General features: G+C 48.8%; 1 protein-coding gene and 1 long non-coding RNA gene across 8 annotated transcripts in view; one reads left to right on the forward strand and one right to left on the reverse strand.

The window, feature by feature from the left end:
- Window positions 1-3,018: 3,018 nt before the first annotated feature.
- On the reverse strand, window positions 3,019-5,217 carry LOC139590763 (uncharacterized). Its single transcript, XR_011679429.1, has 2 exons — window positions 4,672-5,217; window positions 3,019-3,776 (listed from the first exon to the last, which is right to left on the reverse strand). It is a non-coding gene; the product is annotated as an uncharacterized lncRNA (long non-coding RNA).
- A 753-nt stretch (window positions 5,218-5,970) lies between these two features.
- SEC22C (SEC22 homolog C, vesicle trafficking protein) overlaps window positions 5,971-22,179 on the forward strand; it is a 35,343-nt gene continuing 19,134 nt past the window's right edge. For 3 of the 7 annotated variants that reach the window (XR_011679430.1, XR_011679431.1, XM_071428471.1), the window contains exons 1-3: window positions 6,582-7,723; window positions 10,205-10,393; window positions 19,553-19,762. Coding sequence is in view for 5 of the 7 variants with exons in the window: in XM_071428471.1 (XP_071284572.1) it covers window positions 19,581-19,762 (182 nt within the window). In the remaining 2 variants the exon portion in view is untranslated. Of the gene's footprint in view, window positions 6,038-6,580; window positions 7,724-7,760; window positions 8,771-10,204; window positions 10,394-19,552; window positions 19,763-22,179 lie in introns of those variants that run through there. The other 4 variants (XM_071428474.1, XM_071428472.1, XM_071428473.1 and 1 more) reach the window with 4 other exon arrangements.

Here is a 22,179-nt window from a genome sequence, read left to right on the forward strand (position 1 = left end):
CCCATTTCACACGGACTGCAAATGGACACAGAATGAAACCTCAGTGATGGGGCTGCATTTAGCAGACAGAAAGCACATCTGGTTTATTGCTTATGCTGTTCAGGCTTTTAAAAGTCAAAAGTACTCAGGGCTCCCTGCTGATAAAAATATTCCGAGCTGCTGCTTGACTCCAGGGTGAACGTAACGTGAAACCTCCTCAAAGCTTAGAACGCTCTCGCCTCCTCCTGAACTGCTCCTTTGGTTGCACCGCCTGCCCCGGGGCTCCGTGACAGAGCTCACACGGAGGAGTGGGTGAATCTCCTCTTTTTCCTGCCTTCATTCTCTGATCTGCCCTCACCAAAACAACCGTGGCAGAGCGGGACAGGGATGAGCAGCAGGGTGTCAGAAGACTTCAAGCAGTTGTGTCAGTTTTAGCACCACCTGGGCAGAGAGTGAAAAGCTGCTGGGAGCTGCCTCGAGGATGCGGCTCCTTTCTTTGTCCTTGGAGCCGGGGAGTGGAAGAGGAAATCCAGAGGCTCCGGGTTTGCTCAGCGTTCATGGCACAGGGACAGCAGCAGCAATGGAAATTATCTGTATGTAAGCCATGATAACATGGCAAAGATAGAACTCAGAGTAAATTCATCATTGAAAAAAAAAAAAAACAACAAAAAACAACAAACATAGAAAAGAAGGTCAGTGTGGATTTGCATATTTCAATATTAATACAGGGGAAGAAGAGATGTTTCTTCATGCTGTGGGCAGCTGAACCTTAGAACTCCTTGCCAGAGGTTGTGGATGGAGAAAGCTTTCCTGGCTTAAAAAGGAAATTAAGGCAGGACTTTAGAGAGTCCTGCTGAGGATTACCAAGTAGAAAAACCACATAAGGTTCACAGAATTCTCTGGGATCAAAGTAGTTGGAAGCTCTGGCTCATGTGGGAAATATCATTTATCCTTTCTTTGACATGTGCTTCTAGGTACTTTTGAAAACTACTTACACATTCCATCTGAATCAGTATCCCTGTCTCTTTTTATATATTAACAAGAAACCATTAACATGAATATTAAAAAGCAGAATAATTATTCAATGATTCTTTCCATATGAAGTATAAAACAAACCCTATATCCTGAGCACATTTAAACAAGCCAAAATGACATTTAAAGGCATGGATGCATTCAGTTCAGGGAGAGCAGTCAGACAAATAAACCTCCCACATGCTTATCAAATGCTCACAAGATTGAGGATTTGGATTACAAGTTATGACATGTTCTTCTGCAATAATGTACAGCAAATAAAAGGATTTACCTCCTGCTACAGTATCAAATCAGTTGTTCTAGATGTTAACCCAAATTCTTAGGAAATGGAAATTTAAGGCTTTATTTCCTAAGTTACTCCATTGTGGATGTTTAGGGAAGGAATGAAATGAACATTATGATGTGATTTGGAGACTGTCATTACTGTGTGAATGCAGAGCTCAGCCAGGGTCTTACACTGATGTGCTGGTGACACAAAATGTTTGATGACATCTCTCGTGACATGCTGTCACCCTTCTGACAGTGTGAGACAGAAATGTGGCTGCTACAGGAGGTGCTGAGCTGCCTGGTCCTGCCAGCCACGGGCAGAGGAGTGTCATGATCCCCTGCTGTGGGTGAGGCAACAAACCTGCCCCCAGAAAGGGACTGATGCCTCCTCCAGCAGCTTTTCATGGAGGCTCTGGTTCCTGGACAGGTGTAAAATGGAGCGTGCTGAGGTTTTCATCTTACACTCCTCCCCCACTTTGCAATGTTTTGGGTTCACTGTTTGCATATCTAAGGTGCCAGAATCCCAGAATGGTTTGGGTTGGAAGGGACACTAAAGCTCATCCCATTCTACCCCTGCCATGGCAGGGACACCTCCCACTGTCCCAGGCTGCTCCAAGCCCTGTCCAACCTGGCCTTGGGCACTCACAGGGATCCAGGGGCAGCCACAGCTGCTCTGGGAAAGCTGTGCCAGGGCCTCAGCACCCTCACAGCTGAGAATTCCATCCCAATATCCCATCTAAACCCTCAGATTCACAGCAGTGGTTTCACTCCACTACTCAGACACGCAGAAGGTGCATCCACATAACCTTTTTTTTATAAATAAGCATTTGTGAAAGGCATAGAGCCTGTCAGAGCCTTGCCTGTCAGACCAGGGTGTACCTTTCCTTTCAGGCAGAGCTGTGTGCTATCACTTGAGTCATTCACAATTATTTACCTTGGAACCAGCACTGTGGCCTTTTAAACCCAGGACTGGTGTCCAGCCCTCCTGCTCACTCAGGAAGTAGTGGTGAAGACATTTGAGCTCTAACAAGCCATTTTGTCTATTTTAACACAACCACCAAATGCCAACTTGATTTCATCCAGAGAGCTGTCAAGGCTTTTGCATGTCAGTGTGTTCTCTTCTAGTTTAATTTAAAATTTTAGGGAAAGTTCCAGTATTTGACATGCCTTGTTCTTTCCCAGTCATGGCTAGGATCATTAAATCCTAAAAAAATCCCAAAGGCAAGCAATCTAATAAAGCAGTCTTTTGTTCTGAGGCTGGCAGGATAATTCAAACAGGAGGTCAGTCAAAAAAATCACATTTTCCTGAGTGCCTTGGGGAGCTGAGTAGATGAGTACCCTGCCTCTTTCTAACCCCCATGCCATGGCAAGAAGAAGTGAATTTGCATTTAATACAGCCTAAAAACCCATTCAGTGAAATAACTGCAAGGTATTTTCACAGCAAGGCCCTGCTCATGCTGGCTGGCACTTCCCCAGCTCCCTGAGGATTTAGGGAATAATGCCTGAGTTTGTGTGACCCCCCTTGGCTGGGCTGCCTGACCCTGCATGTGCCATTTCTAAAGTGTGCTGACCCCACTCCATGGCACCCTGAGGAAGGAAACCTTCAAATATATCCATATTTTATATGCACAAACCATGCTGCCATTTCAGGATGTGCCCTGGGTTTGGTTGTTTTGTGGGTTGTTTGTTTGTTTGTTTGTTTTTAGTGCTTAACACAGAAAGATTCTCCCGACACTCCTCCAGTATTCAGTGGTGCAGCTTTATTTTTATGCCTTTTGCCCCAAATACTCAGTCCATGCTTTTCTCTACAGTTTTATTTTCTTTGACATAAGGATTTTCTGCTTAAAAATGGAAGCAAAGATTGGCTTCAAATTCCCTGGCAAAGCTTCTCATATGGGATACAGATTGTGTCAGCTTATCTGGCTCAAGCCTGTCTGCATGTGAACTTGTTTTCTTTGGAACTTCAGTGGTGCTCTGTGCCTCATTGTTCACATTCTTACAGCTGGGGTTGTGGCAGGGGAAAAATCAGCTTTTTGTTTCTCTCCTGCTCCACTGGGTAGATCATTGCTGATGTGTAGATGGAAATATTTTTTTCGTTATGAATATTTGGACTCAGCAATCAAACTGCAAGTGATCAAAGCCAGGTTAGACAGGGCTTGGAGCAACCTGAGCTGGTGAAATGTGTTCAAAGCAGCAGCCCTCAGCAGGGATGGCCAGACTGTGAAGCAAGGCAGACCTGCAGCAGTGGGATGTGTTCATGGGGAGTGGAAGCTGTCAGAGGAACAGCAGAACACCAGTGGCCATTCACTGCACGTGGGGCTGAGCAGGGCTGCTATTGCTTAGAGACAGCAACAACTCAGAGAACAGCTCCACGTCATGGCTTTCGAGTTCAGAGCTCCCTTGTTCAGCAGTGAGTTATTGTTGACTCTTTTTATTCTGCTGGTTTTTCAGATGAATGTCCTGTGAGAGCGGTTTGTGTTGTGGTGCTGCTGCAACACCTGCAATGCGAAACACAGAGTGATGTCAGAGGATGCTTTGGGTCTGAGAAGATTATTAAAGATCATCCAGTCCCACCCCTGTTGGAACCCTGGTTACTGAGAATTTCAAACTTTCTGTGCTGACAGGCACTGACCCCCAAGAAAACATTGCTTTTGACTTAAAGCCATAAAGAAGGCTTCCAAAATTGAATGATAAAACTGAGATTATAAGTGTATAGTTTGAATAGAAATGTGTAATATCACATAGTAGAAAACTTAAAGTTTAAGGTTTTAGAATACAATAATATATATAAAGCAAGATGAAAGTTTTAGAACAGAGACTTATCCTTCTTCTTCAGCTTCTTCTTCATAGGTTTAGGTGGTATTGTGTAATCAGATAAAATTCCACATTACAAGCCATGGGTAGTTAGTTGTTAGGTTAAAAGTAAAAGTAATCGAAATGTCATTTCTTAATTGGAGAGTCTATCTTTAAAAAACCTTATGAGAAAGAGGTAAGACTCCATTTTTAGTTTGTTAAAGTGCTGTAGAACTCAGTCTGTGAGACTGTAATATAGATAAGAATGAATAAACATCTAAGTCCAAACAAAAAATACCATCTCAGGTATTTAATCCCAACCCTGCATGCATCCCTATTCCCACACCAATCCTCATCTCTATCCCCATCTCCAGCCTCTCCCCATCCCTACACCCTGTCCCCATCCCCATCATTCCTGATAGGGAAGATGTGTGCTGATGTCTTTACAAACAATTCCATGGCTGTTAACGGCTTTGAAATGGGGTTTAATGTCTCTCCCAACTTCAGCCGCGGGTTTGTTCCAGAACCTGGGCAGTTTGACTCCTAAACAGCCAAATGGGGCCGCACAACCCCGAGTTTCTAAACTTTGGGGTAAATAACCTGTTCAAGGGGGGATATGTGGCAGGCGGTTCGGGAAGGCTGCACCTCCCTGGTACCTCGGCCAGAGGGGGAAGGCAGAGGGCACCGAGCGAGCGGCGGATTTGGGATAAAAGGAACCTCGGGAGAGAAAACCCCGCGGGGATGTGCCCCAGGGCCTCTCTCCCTTTACTGAATGAAGTTGCAGGATCCTCTGTCTCCTCTATGGACACTGCCTTTTCCCAGAGGGATTTCCCCACACGCCATCGCTATCCCGTGGTACCCCCAGGCCCGTTGCCAGCCCGGTTACCGGCCCCGTTCCCCAGCCCAGGTCCCAGTCCGCTCCCCACGGTCCCAGCCTGGCGCCCATCCCCGGTCCCCAGTTCTGTTCCCCGGTCCCAGCCAGTTCCCCAGTCCCCTTCCTAGCCCGTTCCCCAGCCCAGGTCCTATACCCGTTCCCAGTCCGCTCCCCCAGTCCCAGCCTTGTCCCTATCTCCGGTCCCAGCCCTTTCCCCAGTCCCGTTCCCAGCCCGGTTCCCCAGCCCCGCTCTCCATCCCGTTCCCAGCCCAGTTCCCAGTCCGCTCCCCCCGGTCCCAGCCTAGTCCCCAGTCCGGTTCCAAATCCCGGTCCCAGCCCCGTTCCCGCCCGCTCCCCACGTTCCCAGCCCGCTCTCCAGCCCAGTTCCCCAGTCCCGTTCCCAGCCCGGTTCCCAGTCCCGTCCCCCATTCCCCTTCCCCGTCCCGGCGCCAGCCCCGTTCCCACCCCGCTCTCCCGTTCCCAGCCCGGCTCCCGGCCGGTTCCCAATCCCGGTTCTTGGCCCCGGTCCCAGCCCGCCGTCCCGGTCCCAGCCCCGTTCCCAGTCCCGGTCCCCATCCCGCTCTCCCGGTCCCAGCCCCGTTCCCAGTCCCGGTCCCCAGCCCGCTCTCCCGTTCCCAGCCCCGTTCCCAGTCCCAGTCCCCAGCCCGGTTCCCAGCCCGCTCTCCCGGTCCCAGCCCCGTTCTCAGTCCCGGTTCCCATCCCGCTCTCCCGGTTCCCAGTGCCGGTTCCCATCCCGCTCTCCCGGTTCCCAGTCCCGGTTCCCATCCCGCTCTCCCGGTTCCCAGTCCCGGTTCCCAGTGCCGGTTCCCAGCCCGCTCTCCCGGTTCCCAGTCCCGGTTCCCATCCCGCTCTCCCGGTTCCCAGTCCCGGTTCCCAGTGCCGGTTCCCATCCCGCTCTCCCGGTTCCCAGTCCCGGTTCCCAGTCCCGGTTCCCATCCCGCTCCCCCGGTCCTCCCGGCGCTGTCCCGGCGCTCCCCGCGCGGCCGCTCCCGCCGCTCTCGCTGGTGAGGCGGGCGGGGCCGGCGCCGGGCGGAGCGGGGCCGAGGCCGCGGGGCCGCCGGGGGACGGGAGGTGAGCGGCGGCCGAGGGTCCCGGCAGGGCAGGGGGACACCGGCCCTGCTCCGGAGGGTCCCGGCTGGGCAGGGGGACACCGGCCCTGCTCCCCATCCTCTCCCTGTGCCCTCGTCCCCGGGGCGGGGCCGTCCGGGATGTGTGTGGGGAGCGAACCGGGAGGGGACCGGGGTGAAATTGGGGTGTGGGGGTGTCTGGGGGGATTGGGAGGGCTTGGGAAGGCGATGAGGGGAGTTTGGGGATGCGGTGGGGAGCAGGGGGATGCGTGTGTTGGGATATAGGATATAGGATTTGGGGGTTCCTTGAGGGGTAGAGGAGGAAGAGGAGGCGTGGGTTGGGTTGGGGATGGTTTGGGATGAGCAGGGATAACGGGAGCCTTTGGGGATGGGGGTAAAGGTTTTGGGGTGTCTGCATGCTGGAGGGATGTGTGGAAGGCCTTGTCAGCACAAAGCAGAGCCCTGGGTGGGGGCATGGGTGTGTTTGCTTTCGAGGTGCCGGGTTTTTTGAAGAGTGTGGGAAGGGGGTTGTTTTGGGGGATTTTAGGATGCTTAATGTGGGAGAGGAGAGGTGTGAGTGGGGGTGGTTCTGTGCAATGTGGATGGAACAGGATGGAAGTGGGATGCGTTCTTAGGTGGGATCTCAAGGGACGGGGATGAGCTGCTGGGCTTGGGGAGGCGTCAGGATTGAGGTGGATGGGTGGGTGAATATCTGGGACCGGGTGAATTTGGTGTTTCTGAGAGATGAAGGTGGGGCAGAGCCTCAGAGCATCACAGAGTTGTTGCAGTGTGGTTTGGAGGATTGTCTGTTGGAATAGTGGGATTGATGTGGGAGCTGGATGCTGGGGTTGGAGGTTTGTGTGTGCTTCATTTCTGGTAATCCACAGGAATGTGTGCAGACAGATTTGTGATGGCAAGGTTTTTTTCCACATGCTTCCCCTTGGGGATAAGAGTAAGCCTGTAGGATTTATAGGAGCCTAAAAGCTCTGGATATGCACAAATCCTGTGTTAAACTTTGAGATAGCAGCGTGTTTTCAAATTGCTTTTATTCACTGCTCAGTCTGGAAGGTGGGGCTGGGCTGTCTGTAGCTGCTCAGCACTGCTGGGGGCTTGGAGGCAGCTCACTGGGAAGGATCAGGTGGATACTGGTGCAATCTTAGAAAATGAGAAATTTAACACTGGTCTGTATTTGTTTTTTCATATATCTGAGAAGAAGATAAACTCCACTTTGTGATCCCTCAGGGAGGTGATAAATCTCCCTCATGAACCACATCCTTGTTGGGTGAGACCCAAAGCAGCACTGGAGCTGCAGCTCAGGTTTTGTGTCTGATGAGTCAACCTGAATCTCTTTCATGTTCATCCCACCTGTAGCTGTCCAGGACTCCCTCTGGAGATCACCTGCCTGAGGAAGGAAGCTTTAGGGCAGTAGTTGTGGTCATATATCAAGCTGTCATATGTCCAAAAAATTTCACATTCTGCCTCAGGGCCATGGGAACATCCACTAAAGCTTTTGGCTCTTCCTTCAGCAGGAAGGTCAGAACTGGACAAAGCAGATGGGATTGAAGCTGGACACCCCTAGAGAGCAGGGAAATGTGTCTGAACAGGGAGAGACAGTGAATACTTCAGAGAAATCCTGGTCACATATTTTGGGAGCAGTGTGGCATTCTTGGAAGGAAACCTGCTTTTGATGGTGAGATAATTTCTGAAAGAACCAGGTTTTTGATACAGTGTCCTTTATGAACTCAGCACTGCTTTGCATTTGCTCTCACAGCCTGTTGAGCAGATTGTTTTCTAAGTCCAGGCAATCAAGCAGGAGTTTGTTGAGCATTTGGGGAAGTGTGGCCTGGTGAGTTGGGTGTAATCTTCTTACCCAGAGGAGCTTGTGTAACACACAGTGAAGTGCAGGAGGTCTGATTGAGGCTGCCTTGATAATCCCTGCTCAGCCAGGGGAGAGTTGGCTGCTCCCTGGGAAGTGAGGGAAGGGGGAATTGTGCTCCAGGTCACTCAGATACACTGAGGAATGGTTTATTCTGAGATTGGGGCTGTCAATGTGAGTCTTGCACTAGGCAGTTTTACTCTGGAGCATTGTTGGATGTACAGGTGCTTCAAGAAATGAATACACCCAACTTTGTTTCCTTCAGTCCTAAATGATAACCTATTCTTCTGAAATTATTGCTTGAAATACTTCCCAAGGTTCTGCTTTGTGCCAGATGCTGCCCTGATGTTATCACCTGTGAACTCTGCAAGATTGGAATGCAGAGCCTCGAGTCCATTGTCCAAGCTCAGAGCCGAGGTCAAAGAGCTGCCACGTCCTGGCAGTGGCAGATCTTTGGGCTGCTGATGGTGAGCAAACAGAGAGTCTGCAGGAGGAAAGGGCAGCCAGGGTGACACAGTGACAGCACTGAGCCACCTGCCTGCAGGCACACCTTGCTCAGCTGTGACACTTTGTGCTTGGGCACAGGTGACGTGGCAGGGCTGCCTTGCAAGTGGTTAAAATTCCAAGGGCAGTGCCATTGGTGGCTGTCACTTGCCAAAAACACACAGCTCTGAACATCCTCTGATGGGAGAGTAGCAAGGGCTGTGCCAAAGGGAAAAAAAAACACCCAACACCTCTTCTTCTGAGGAAGGAGAGTGGATTCCTTTCTCCAGTGAAGTCTGGCATTTAATTTGGAAGTTTTCCTGGATGTTTCTTTCCCTCTGATGGGCAGCTGGCAGCACTAGGCACTGCAGCAGGAAGGTTTGTACATCTTGGAAAGTTGGAAAATTCTCTATGTGCACTTGGTTAACTGTAGGTGATGTTATCCTTGGTGATTAATAAAAAATATGGATATTTAAATTTGAACTCTTGCTGTTAGTGGCATAGGGAGCTGAATAATTTCATGGGCTGGGTAGGTTTTAGGAAATGTCTTTGATTTCTCAGTTTGATGCTTTTTCATTGTCCTGATCATCTTCTGGTTGTTTTGGAGTTGTTTTGGAGCTAAACCTCATCAGCATTACCAACCCTTCACTCTAAAACTGCAATTCTGAGCAACAAGTTGGCTGTGCTAAAGTTAATATTTCTGTTAAAGTTCATATTTTTGGGTTTATTTCACTTTCATCTGAAAATTTTCTACACTGTTTTATCAATGCTTATGGGCACATTGAAGATGGATGGGATGTTTCAAACTGATTTATAACAATCATGATTATTGTTGAAATTCTTTTTGATGTGTGTTGGAGTTTGTGAGCTTAGTTTGCTTTCACAACTTAAATGACAGCTGGAAGAGAACTGTCAGAGGGATTGTGGAAAAAAAAAATCACATCTAATTCTTTAATCTCCATTTGAAAAGTTCAAGATAACACTTCTCAAGAGATGTCTGATCTTCTGTAGTTTCAATCTGCTTTTCTAAGGAAACAAGTTTTGTGCCATTGTGCTTTCTGCTAATTCCTCTGATAATGATCCTGTGATAATTGCAGTTGCTTTAACATGCTGGCACCTTGGACAGAGGGATGGTTCCCACAATTTCTGTGGGAATGGTTCCTGTGGGGTAGAAATGAGACCCTCTCAGTGCTGCCTGTGGCAGCAACTCAGCCCTTATCAGATATCAGGAGAGTTTGTGGTGCCTGAATTAGAGAAGGTTTTGCTCTCTGGACTTCTCAGACAAGAAAGGCTCGTCCTGAAGAGCCACATTTCAAAGACACTTTGAGCATCCTAATCAATTGTGTGATACAGGGCTGGTCAAAGCAATTGTTCTCTTTATCAAAAGTTTGAGTTCACAAAGTGTTTTTTTCCCCTTTTTATTTCCCCAGTGCTTTATTTATGTAGTTTGCTTGAAGCCAAGTAAATGCCTTTGGTTTTCCTTTTTTGCCTTTTTTGAATTCCTTGAGTTGTTTGTGATAATCCCTTAAAATCTGCTGATTGAGAGCTGCTCTTTTACTGACATAACTTAAAATAATTATGATTGGGGCATCATAAATATTTTGCATGCCATTCCACAGCATCTTTGACTGAGCCTAGAAATGAATATATTAGATAAGAAAATGAGATGTTTGTTTTCCTTCAGGCAAAACACTTCCTAGGATATGTTTTCCCTCTTCACAGGAGATCTGATGGTAAAAATGCATGTAAATACAGGTAATTAATTCAGTTTTAAACCTAATTTTTACTTAGTTCATTCTGATTCTCTTTCAGAGATGATCTGAAGTGCTGTTAATCCTCTGACACCGTGCCCTGGATCCTCATGGTATGTCTGAAGGACACATCTCTGCATGTTCTGAATATGCCAGGTGAAGCCCAAGAATAACTTTCCACGGGAGTTTGTGACCTCTTAAAGAGGAAGAAGTCAAGAGAGGGCAACTTTTATTCTATATTTAGCCCTAGGTGAGTCTGTAAAAAGAACCTGATGGGCTCTAGCCTAAAATTTATTTTTGGATTTGTGTGTTACACTAGAAAATAGAGAAGTGCCATGCTCAGGAGGGTTTTTGGATGCAGCACATCAGTGGGATGTGGGACCAGCACAGCAGCTTCTACAAACACCTGTGAGAGCTTTCCTCAGCCTTTCTGATGCTTTGGGCAAAACAGGAGGGAAAACAGGAATATTTTTCAGGCAGATAATTGCCCTATCAAATCCTCTGCCTCATCTTTTAATCTGAGAGGCAAGAACTGGGCACAGCCATGAGTTTTGACAACAGTTTGGTTGCCTTGCAGTGGCAGAGGTGTCACCAGAGGTGCTTTGGAGCAGTGGCCGGTGAAAAGTGAAACGCCCAGGCTAGATAAGTGTCCAGCCAACCTCCAGCCAGTAAGGCACTTCCCCAACCCGGAGTCAGGGCTTTGTGCCCAAGGCGATGTCAGGCCTTGCGGACGTGTGGCCGCAGTAAAGAGCTCCGAAGTCGCAGGATGAAATGAAGAGGCGACCCTCAGTTTCTTCGGGGGGGTGGTTTTATTGGTAGGGAAACGTGCAGGTTCGGTGGAAGAAGCTGAGAGCCCCGAGGCAGGGAAAAAGCCTCGGTTTTACTGAGGGTGGGAGGGGTGAAAGATAGCAAATCAGAGAGGGATACATTAAGGATTGGCATGATCGGAGAACCCATCAAACACAGTTGCGGGAGGGACCCTGGCCCCTAACCCAATCACTCGACACCCTGGCCCGAACTCTCTAGAAAAAGAGGCAGGGGTGTCGAGTGACAGGCAGGCTGCCAGGGGTGGGGAACAAGAAAGATACATTTGGTATCCAAGACAACTGGGGAGGGGTTTGGGGATTGACACAAACTGGTAACAGGACAGGACTTTCTGAGAGAACAATGGAGGGAAAACTGAACAAGCATAAAACACACCACAACATCTCCCCCTTTTTCGTTTAAAAATAAAAGAACTGTAAGGGCAAACACTGTTCAAAATGAAGTTTCAGCCTGCTCCGCGTCGCTAGAAACCGAGCTGGAGTCTTCAGGATCGGAGTTTTCTGATGAAGCGGTGTCAACTCTTTCTCCTTCTTCTTCTGAGACTTCCGCTCGGCTGACGTCTGGGACATTGATGGTCCTGGATATAAGTCTCTTTACGAGTCCCCAGACTACGGAGCAGGCGATCAAAACAATAAGTAAAACTAAAAGGGTGGAAAGTATAGTTTTCAGGATGGACTCAGCCCAGCTTGACAGACCCCATCCTTGAAAGAGGTCCCCCAGCCAGTCTGATGTCTGTTGTTTTATTTGGTGGACAAGGCTTTGCATTTTATCTATGGCCACCCTTGCGTCCTCAGCCCGAGATGACAAATTAAGGCAGCAGAGGCCCTCAAACTCCTCGCAGCGGTGGTGATGCAGTAAAAGCAGGAAGTCAATTGCCGCGCGATTTTGGAGGGTCGCCTTCCTTGTAATTTCCTCGTCTGTGAGGAGGTCTGATAGCGTCGCTGACGTTAAATTGGCTTGCTTAGCTACCCAACACTCCAGGTGGGCCAATTCACCTAGAGACTTGGCCGCAGACACCCAGGGCAAAAGCAGGGTGAGGGCTACAGTTTTTGGTTTCGACCAATGTTCAATTTGGGAGTCACAATCCGGGTCGAGATCTTTGAGATCTCTTTTGGAGCGGGCCGAATTCGGTTGTGCTCTTTTCATTTTCCAATCGCGAATTTGGGTAATGTTGGGTGTAAGCAGCGACAGCCGCCCAAAAGTGCAGATACCTCCGGCTAGACGAGCGGGGATGCCAGCCCAAGCTCGGTCTCCGCAAATGAAAAAGATACCTCGGGGCAGGGACAGCGGTTGGCTACCCAGGGTGGAAGCAAGTGGCATCTCGATGGTCATTCGACACCACTGGGCAGCTTTGTACTCGGGCCTTGATGGTTTGATCCACGAGTACCTGCTGTCCCAAGGGTTAGGGGCGAACTGAAACCAAATACAGAGGGAAGCATTGGCTGAGCCGAGCAAATCAAGCTCTGGAGGTTCAGAGCTCAAAGGGACCAGCCCCTTGACTCCTTCTCCCCAGGCATTTTGTGCATTGATTTTTAGAGGAGGGGTCTTGGATAAGAGGGAGGTGAGGGAAGTATTGAAAGGGGAGGGAAACTCATTAAGGGAGAGAGGGATCCCCACAAGGCATGACGACATCGGGTCCTCTGCTGAGCCCATATCTAAACATATGTGTTCTTGGCCAAGGGCACTCGCGAGGGTGCGCCAAACGTTGGCCTTGGGCTGGGGGACGATCCATGGGCCCACTGATGGCATCAGGGTCCAGATGAGGACGGCTGTCAAGCGGGCTAAGATGTAGACACGTTCCATTGGGGGAAAACTAAAAACAAACAAGAGACAGACATAAGGAATGACTCTGAATCAGGTCCTGCCCGGGGCAGGGAGAGGGTTAAACTGGGAGTGGCTCCATCCCTGGGAGCTTCCGCCGCCGCCGCCAACATGCCTCCGTGACCTGTTCTACGTTTTCTGCTCTCAGAGTCTTCCCAGGGCGGAAGGGCTTGACCCACTTAGCGGGGATCCATCTCGGACCTGAGGGGGTGGACACGCAAGCGTATCCCCTTCCCCAAGTCACTAGATCGAAAGGCCCCTCCGTTTTCCAGGTCTCCGGATCCTTAATCAGGACAGGAGGCCTGACCCTGGCCTGCAGCTGCTCATGTCTCCCGAAATGTCGCACAATAGGCGGATTGAGATTTTCGAAAGAACAGTTTAGGAAATTAATGGTAAAAAGCGCCTTTGCGAGACGGATATGGGGGGACTCCACCTTCACGGCCACTCGCTGTTGTTCTAAAACTCTCTTTAGGCTCTGGTGGGTCCTCTCCACCACGGCTTGGCCTGTCGGGGAATAGGGGATGCCGGTCTTATGCTCTATTCCCCATTGTTGCAGGAAGCTTTGCAGCTCCCTGGATTTATATGCCGGGCCATTGTCTGTTTTCAGGACCTTGGGGATGCCCAGGACAGCAAACGCTTGAACTAGGTGTTTTTCACAATCTGCTGCCTTTTCCCCTGTGTGGGCAGAGGCATAGACTGCGCCGGAGAAGGTATCCACTGAGACATGTACGAATTGCAGACGGCCAAAGGCAGGAATGTGGGTAACATCCATCTGCCACACCTCGCAACTAGATAGACCTCTGGGGTTAGCTCCCAAGGGTATTGTTGGGAGCTGGTGGGACTGGCATTGAGGACATGTAGCCACGATCGCCTTGGCCTGTTCGCGTGTAAGATGGAATTGTCGAACAAGGCCAGGGGCGTTCTGATGAAATTGCTGGTGGCTGATTTTGGCCTGACTGAACAGATCAGGGAGTGGGGCAGCTTGAACAGGAGCGGCAAGGGCGTCAGCACGCCTATTGCCTTCCGCAATAAATCCAGGCAAATCGGTATGTGACCTGACATGCATCACATAAAAGGGTTGCTCTCGGTGGGAGACTAAGTTCACAAGTTTAGAGAGCAAGTTAAACAAAGGGATGTTTGATACCTCTTGTAAAATTGCATTTTCGGCTCTGGAAACTACACCCGCGACATAGGCTGAATCAGTGACCAAATTGAATGGTTCAGAGAACCTCTCAAAGGCTCTGACGACTGCGTCCAACTCAGCAACTTGAGGTGAACCTTCCACCTCTGTGACATCTGCCTCCCACCGCTGAGTCTGAGGATCCTTCCAAGTCATCACTGACTTGTGGGATGCTCCAGACGCGTCTGTAAAAACTGTCAAAGCCTTCAGAGGAGTTCTACTCTGAACTGATTTTAGAGACAATGTGAATTCCTGATTGAATAATTTGTGGGCCGGCCGATCTACTGCGATTTGGCCGGTGTAGCTGTCCAAAGCCAGTTGAAGCATCTCATTTGTTTCCAGAAGGTTATCAATCATCTTTCTTTTTAGATGGCCTGAATCGAATTTTAAAGGAATGTGGATGCAGTCAAAGTCACAACCTGCCAACTCTCTGATCCGCGATCTAGCCTTTCTGATCAATTCTGCCACCAGCTCGGCTGGCTGCGTCATCCTTTTGGACCTGTGATGGCTGAGGAACACCCACTCTATGATTAAGAGGGGATCCCCCGAGCCCCGGTCCTTGCCCTTGATGGAATCATCCCACTGGAAAATCACCCCATGGAGGTGTGGCAGCTTACCTAGAACAATGAATTTAAATGGCAGGCCCGGGTGATATCTGTGGGCCTGCCTGGCCGAGATGGAGTTTTGGATCTTCTCCAGCGCTGTCTGGGCCTCTGGGGTAAGGGACCTTGGAGAACTAAGCTCTTCTCCCCCTTTCAATAAATTGAAAAGGGGGGCTAGGTCTTCTGTTGGAATGCCTAGCCAAGGCCTTACCCAATTCAAGGACCCACACAGCTGGTGGACATCTGCCAGGTTTTTGATGTTAGTTTTAATAGCCAATTTTTGCGGAACAATGGTCCGCTTCGTTATTTCCAGGCCCAGGTACTTCCAGGGTGGCATCTGTTGAATCTTATCTTGCTGGAGCTCGAACCCTGCAACAACCAATGCATCGATTGTTAGGTCAAGCGCGTGGGTAAGTAGGTCGTTGGTCGGAGCGCACACTAGGATGTCATCCATATAATGGTAAATGATGGTGTCTTTGGCGGCTGCACGTACTGGGGACAGCAAGGAGGCGACGTACCATTGACAGATCATTGGGCTGGCCTTCAGGCCTTGTGGAAGAACTCGCCAATGATAGCGCTTGCTTGGGGCTTCACGGTTGATGGCAGGAACCGTGAAGGCGAAACGCGGAGCATCATCCGGGTGTAAGGGAATTTGGAAAAAGCAATCTTTTATGTCAATTACGACCAAATTCCAATTTTGGGGGAGCATCGTTGGGGACGGCATCCCTGGTTGGAGAGGCCCCATATCTTCAATGATGTTGTTAATTTGGCGGAGGTCGTGAAGGAGCCGCCACTTATCTTTGTTGGGCTTTTTGATAACGAACACTGGGGAGTTCCACTCTGACATGGTCTCCACCAGGTTGCCCTTGAGTAGCTGCTCCTTAACAAGCTCATTGAGCGCCGCTAATTTTTGCTTGTTGAGCGGCCACTGCACTACCTGTACTGGTTTATCAGATTTCCAATTCAGTTTCCAGGTAGGGCGCTCATCAGTGACCGCTGCCCGAAAAACCTGGGGAGCTGCTGGGAGGTCAATTCGGGCTCCCCACTGGGCCAAGAGGTCTCTCCCCCACAGGGGTTCCGTGTAATCTAATACGAATGGGCGCACTGAAGCCAATTGCCCATCCGGCCCCGTAATTTGTACAACGCTCTTTGATTGACGTGCCAATTGTAAACCCCCGACACCTCGGACGTGGCCAGGCGCGTTTTGCAATTCCCAATGTGACGGCCATTCCCGGGAAGGAATGATCGTTACATCTGCTCCTGTGTCCAACAAGCCTTTAAGAGGCTTGCCCTCTCCCCCTTTTGAGATATGACAGGTGACATGAGGCCTTTCTCGCCCCAGGACCTGGGCCCAAGCTACTGTTGGATTTTGGAGTTCAGCCGGAGGAAACCCCAGGGCCCAAGTTATTTCGGGAACAGGGATCGCTTGTGCGATCACCTGTCCCTTGGGCAGGAAAGTGGGGGGTTGGACACAGTGCAGCCCCACGGCGAACAGTCCCGGGTCAGATGGCAGAAGACCTGGAATTATGTTCACCTCTAAAGGTGTGTGCTTAGTGTCTCCGACAACGACGTACTTACACCTTATCCGCCCCCAGTTTCCTGGGCATTCCGGGCTGACTGACACGAGTTGAAAATCGGAGTTCTTAAGATGTAGTGGCTCCGTCAGCTGCAGCCGGAAGGGTCTGAAAGCAGAAAAGGTAGTTAGCACGGGTCTAGATTGGAGACATGCAACATGTGACAAGTCCGGTGAGAATATGTCTTGTTTGGCAGGCGGCGGTCCCTGAGATCTCCCCTCCCTGCGTGGTGTTAGTTGTCCCGCCCTATTTTTATCATGGCGCAGGGGGGAACTGCGCTCAGATGTTAGTTTTTTGTCTGGGTTTTCCCCAGGAGTCCCTGCCCCCTTTTGAATTCATAAAATTCCCGCCGCAGCGGGCAGTCGGGCATCCAATGCCCGAGCTTTCCGCACAGATGGCAGGGTGATGTGGCGGCGGAAGGACCGGGAGCAGGCGAGCGGCAGGTGGCTTCAGAGAAGGTGTTTTCAGGCGCTTCTTCTGCGGCGCTGACTCGGGGTGGCAGCTGTTTTCTCTTCTCTCCCTCCCTAGATGGCATGATTAGGACCTTCCGGGTGCAGACCTCGAGCATATCGTGCAGTGAGGGGGGTGGGTGCATCGGGAGGCTGAGGATGGCGTCCCTACACGCAGAGTTTGCATTCGTGGACGCTACTTCCTTCAGGATATGTTCCCGGGCAACCTCGTCCGCCACTTGCTGCTCGACAGCTTTTCGAAGACGTTCGACAAAATCGAGGAAAGATTCCTCGGCGCCCTGAAAGATTCTGGAAAAAGAAAGGAGAGGAGCCGCCCCCGGCAGCGCCAGGAACGCCTTCTCGGCTGCCCGCGCTGACTCCCGGAGTGCTTCCTGGGGGATGGCACTCGCCTGCGAGTGCCCATCTGCCCAGTTGCCGGTCCCAAGGAGTTGATCGATGGCTAGGACATTGCCCGTTAGGTCCAGCCCCGTGTGGGGCCGTTCCCACAGGCTCGGGAGGGCCTCCGTCACTCTCCTCTTCCAGGCTGCCTCCCACATAGCCCGCTCAGTGGGATTGAGCAGACACGTGAAGAGGCGCCGGATGTCAGAGGGGGTGACATCGGCTTCGGTAAGTGTTGCCTGCAACACTCCCCGAAAGTATTCGCTGTCCCGGCCGTAATCTTTCTGTGCCTTGCACAGCTCCTTAATTTGTGAATGGTGTAAGGGGACCCACTGGCGACGCACCCCACCATCTCCCTCTGGATGGTAAACAACCGGGGCTGCGGATGGTATCGCAGCAGACCCCGGTTCCCGGTTCCCAACTGCTGCCCCCCCACCGGAACCCAAAGCGCGGGAGCCGGCAGGGAGAGCGTGGGAACCGGGAGAGGAGGAGGTAGGGGCGTGGCTGGGAACTTGAGCAGGGCGATCCGATATCGAGGGACCCTCCCAGGAGGCGGAGACAAGGGGTGGAACCTTTTGACTGGCGGGGGGTGGAGAGATGGGAGGTGGTATGGGAGGGACCGAGGGAGGAGCTATGGGCGGGGATGTGGGAGGAGAAAGGGGAGGGACTACTGAAGAGGAGGTTTCTGGAAAGGAGGAGGGACCAGGAGGGGGGAAGGACGAGGGGGTAGAACACTGGGAGTGGCCGACTGGCAGGAAAGGGTTGGAGCTTGGGAAAAAGGGATTCTGGGGAGAAGAAGAGGGCTTTCCCGCCATTTCAGCCATGTGGTTGCCTCCATCTTGGGCCCCATAGGAGCCATTTTGGGGAATTGGAGGCGACTGGGAGCAAACTGGGGACTTAGAAATTAGGGTTTTGGATTTTGGGGTTTTAGAAACTGAGGACCTGGGGACGGGAACAGGGGAGGTAGGGGAAGACGAGGAGCCCCTAAGAGACTGGCCAGGACTCTTAGGGCGGGGGGGGCCGAGGATTTTGAAGGGGGCTAGGGGACGAATGGTCACCCTGCGCGGGGCTGGAGCGCGCTGCACCTTTCAGAATCCCGGTTTTACATTTGTGGGGACGGGAAGAAGGGTTAGGGGTAGAGGGAGAGGCGGGAGAACTGGGGCACGAACTAAAACTGACCGAAGGTTTTTCTGAGTTTCCTCCTGCTTTCAAGATAGATCGAATTTGTGAAATCCAAAAAGCTAACGGAGAAAGCGAGGTGTCTCGTGATCTAATCAAGTTTGATAACTTGGCATTTGCCCTCTGCCAAAAGGCAGGATCTTTAATTAGATCGGGGGAGACTTCGGGAAACTCAGAAAAAAGCCATCGGATTAATTTTTTAACTTCCTTTTTATCAACGGAACAACCCCCCCCAACTAGGATACCCACAACTTGGTAAAACAGCCCCTTCTGAGCTGCCGAGAGCGAAAACTTTGCACCCATCGCTCGATGTTATAAGTGGCAGCTGCGGAAAAGCCCCCCCCGTTCCAGTAAACGCGAAAGAAAAAAAAATAAGGGTGCCCACCCCCGGCCCCTGTCTAGAGAAAAAGAAGGGTGGTGACGAAACACCAATAGAGGGGAAGGCGACAGGGAGAGTAGCAGAATACTCACGAAGTCCGGAGGCGACAAACGAAAAGCTGGAACGAGGGGTTTCCTGCGACAGGACGACTCCCAGGTGCAAGGAGCTGCCGTCCAGGGTCCCCGGGGAGCGCTACCTCGCGAACAAGGTCTGCTCGACCACAGGGTAGTTCCGCGACCGCTGGGATTCTCGAAATCCCGTCCGTGGGGTCCACGAATCCGAAAAAAGGGGGGGCCCCGCGCCGGGCGCCAAAACTGGAGCAGTGGCCGGTGAAAAGTGAAACGCCCAGGCTAGATAAGTGTCCAGCCAACCTCCAGCCAGTAAGGCACTTCCCCAACCCGGAGTCAGGGCTTTGTGCCCAAGGCGATGTCAGGCCTTGCGGACGTGTGGCCGCAGTAAAGAGCTCCGAAGTCGCAGGATGAAATGAAGAGGCGACCCTCAGTTTCTTCGGGGGGGTGGTTTTATTGGTAGGGAAACGTGCAGGTTCGGTGGAAGAAGCTGAGAGCCCCGAGGCAGGGAAAAAGCCTCGGTTTTACTGAGGGTGGGAGGGGTGAAAGATAGCAAATCAGAGAGGGATACATTAAGGATTGGCATGATCGGAGAACCCATCAAACACAGTTGCGGGAGGGACCCTGGCCCCTAACCCAATCACTCGACACCCTGGCCCGAACTCTCTAGAAAAAGAGGCAGGGGTGTCGAGTGACAGGCAGGCTGCCAGGGGTGGGGAACAAGAAAGATACATTTGGTATCCAAGACAACTGGGGAGGGGTTTGGGGATTGACACAAACTGGTAACAGGACAGGACTTTCTGAGAGAACAATGGAGGGAAAACTGAACAAGCATAAAACACACCACAACAGTGCTTTTCAATTCCAGTGGTGAATTCACTCTCATCCTGCCTGGAATTTCAGAATGAACTGACTCAAACCTTTCCTTTCCAGGTTGTCCTCATGAATACTCCCGTGGAGAATGTCCATGATCTTCTTTGCCTGCGTGGTGAGGGTGAGGGATGGGCTTCCCCTCTCAGCCTCCACAGATTTCCATCTCAACCAGGACTTTCTGGAGTGCAGGAAGAGGCTGAAGGCTCTGTCCTCCATCCTGGCACGGTACCCCAGTCGGGGCACGGCCAGAGGACGTAACCTCAGCATCCAGTGAGTCCCTGCTCTGCTCTGCTCTGCTCTGCTCTGCTCTGCTGGGGGGTTTTGGCTTTAATTTTTGAAATATTGCTCTTGGGGGGTGGAATTATATTGAAATAATACCATGGGTGTGGTCTGCAGTGCCTGATTCCAGCCTGAATGCTACACTGCTTGTGTACGGTGTGAATTCCAATGGTTTTGAAGCTTATTCCTCAGTTGCTGCTAAGTGTAGTGAGCATGTGCTAAGTTATATATTTGTACATATTTATATATGTATTTCCATGTTCATATATTATATTTTGTATGTTAATTTATATAAATGCACTTACATAACTGTTATTTGTTTTATACTTGACTATATTTACATAGATTTCATTTTGCACTTACATTTATACATATAAATACACATACATTTATACATATTTACATATACACACACAAACAATATTTATTCATATTTAGTAATATATTTTATATACATACACAATATTTATATGGATTTAGTTATGTATTTTGTATATATACACAGTATATAGATGTATTTAGTTATATATTTTATATACAGACACAATATTTATACACATTTAGTAATATATTTTATATACATACACAATATTTATACACATTTAGTTATATATTTCATATACATACACAATACTCTTACACATTTAATTATATATTTATAGATGCCTACACAATATTTATATCTACTTAGTTATGTATTTTATATATATATATGCAATATTTATATATATTTAGTTACATAATTTATATACATACACAATATTTATACACATTTAGTTATATATTTTTATACATATACAGTATATATATGTATTTAGTTATATATTTTATACATATACACAATATTTGTATGTATTTAGTTATGTATTTTGTATACATACACAGTATATAGATGTATTTAGTTATATATTTTATATACATACACAATATTTGTACACATTTGGTTATATATTTTGTATGCATACACAATATACACATTTAGTTACATATTTTATATACATGCACAATATTTATACACATTTAGTTATATATTTTATATACATACACAGAATATATATATTTATTTATATATTTTGTAGACATACACAGTACTTATGCACATTTAGTTATATATTTATATATATAGATACCTAAACAATATTTATACGTATTTCGTTATATATTTTATATGCATACACAGTAATTATGCACATTTAGTTATATATTTATAGATACCTACACAATATTTATACATATTTAGTTATATATTTATTATTTCTTATTTTCATATGTTTTGCTCATGTTAATTTTCATTTTGGGTAGCAAAAATGTACAGTGCTTGTTACTCTTAGCAGCTGGAGAATCATGGATTTCTACAAATCCCTTTAAGAAGGCATCCAAGTACCTTGGAATAATTTAGTTTAGGAGAAGAAATTTATTAACGAAATTACAGAGAAAGAAATGAAAAAATTTGTTTAAACTCATTTAAGGAAGTGACTTTTACCTGGTGATTGCATTTCTGGTGAGCAAATGGAAGAAAACTTAAAGTGACCCTAAGCTAAAACTAAGCATCCCTTTTTTGGTGGGTGTTAAAAAATACAGGAATTTACAGCAGAGATTTTTTTCCTCAATTCCTTTTCACTCAAAGCCAACTTGTGCCCTTTGATGCCAGCAAGTGCTGCAACTTTTAATCTGCTGTGGTCTGTGCAGCAGCTCAGCCTGGCTCTGGAATGAGAGCAGTGCAATTGGATCTGTGGCAAAAAGGCCATAAATTATGGACAACTTGGAAAAGGTGCTTTCAGGCAGGCATGGTGTTGATCCCAGCTGGGAGCTGGGAGCAGCAGGAATTTGGGGAAGCTCCCCAGTGCAACTGGGCTGGCAGAGCCAAGCAAAACTGTAAATCCCAAGTCCACAGTACAGCAAATAAATAAAAAGGAGGTGAAATAGAAACCAGGAGTGGGAAATGAAGTTGGGGTAAAATACAGGAACAGGAGGAAGGAGACAAATTGTTCAGTTTCCAAACTTGGGTGTTGAACTGGTTTCCTGCTGACAAATGGCTGGGCTGCAAGGGAAGATGTCCCTGAGAAATCTCCTGGAAGGATTGGACCATCTGCAGGTGGAAACTTGTACATAAATATGGATTCAGTGTTAGAAGAGCCCCTTTTAGAGTAGAATTTTAACTGTGATGTAGCAGGAAGTGTTTGAAAATCTTGGGTCCTGCAAATAAGCAAATATTTCTTGCTGTTAATATGATGTTGCCATCAAGGGAAGGAAGGAATCCATCTGCTTCCTGGGAACAAAATTCCTTGCTTTTATTTTTTTTTTTTTCTGCATTTTCTTTCAAAATTGGTTTTCTCACCACTTTGGTTTTTATTCAGGTGATTTAAAGCCAGCCTGGGGAAAGAATGTCCTGGATTTGTACTCATGTA

The sequence above is a fragment of the Agelaius tricolor genome, unplaced genomic scaffold (assembly GCF_023055355.1).
Source record: "Agelaius tricolor isolate 1412-34295 unplaced genomic scaffold, bAgeTri1.0.p SCAF_6, whole genome shotgun sequence".
Taxonomy (NCBI): domain Eukaryota; kingdom Metazoa; phylum Chordata; class Aves; order Passeriformes; family Icteridae; genus Agelaius; species Agelaius tricolor.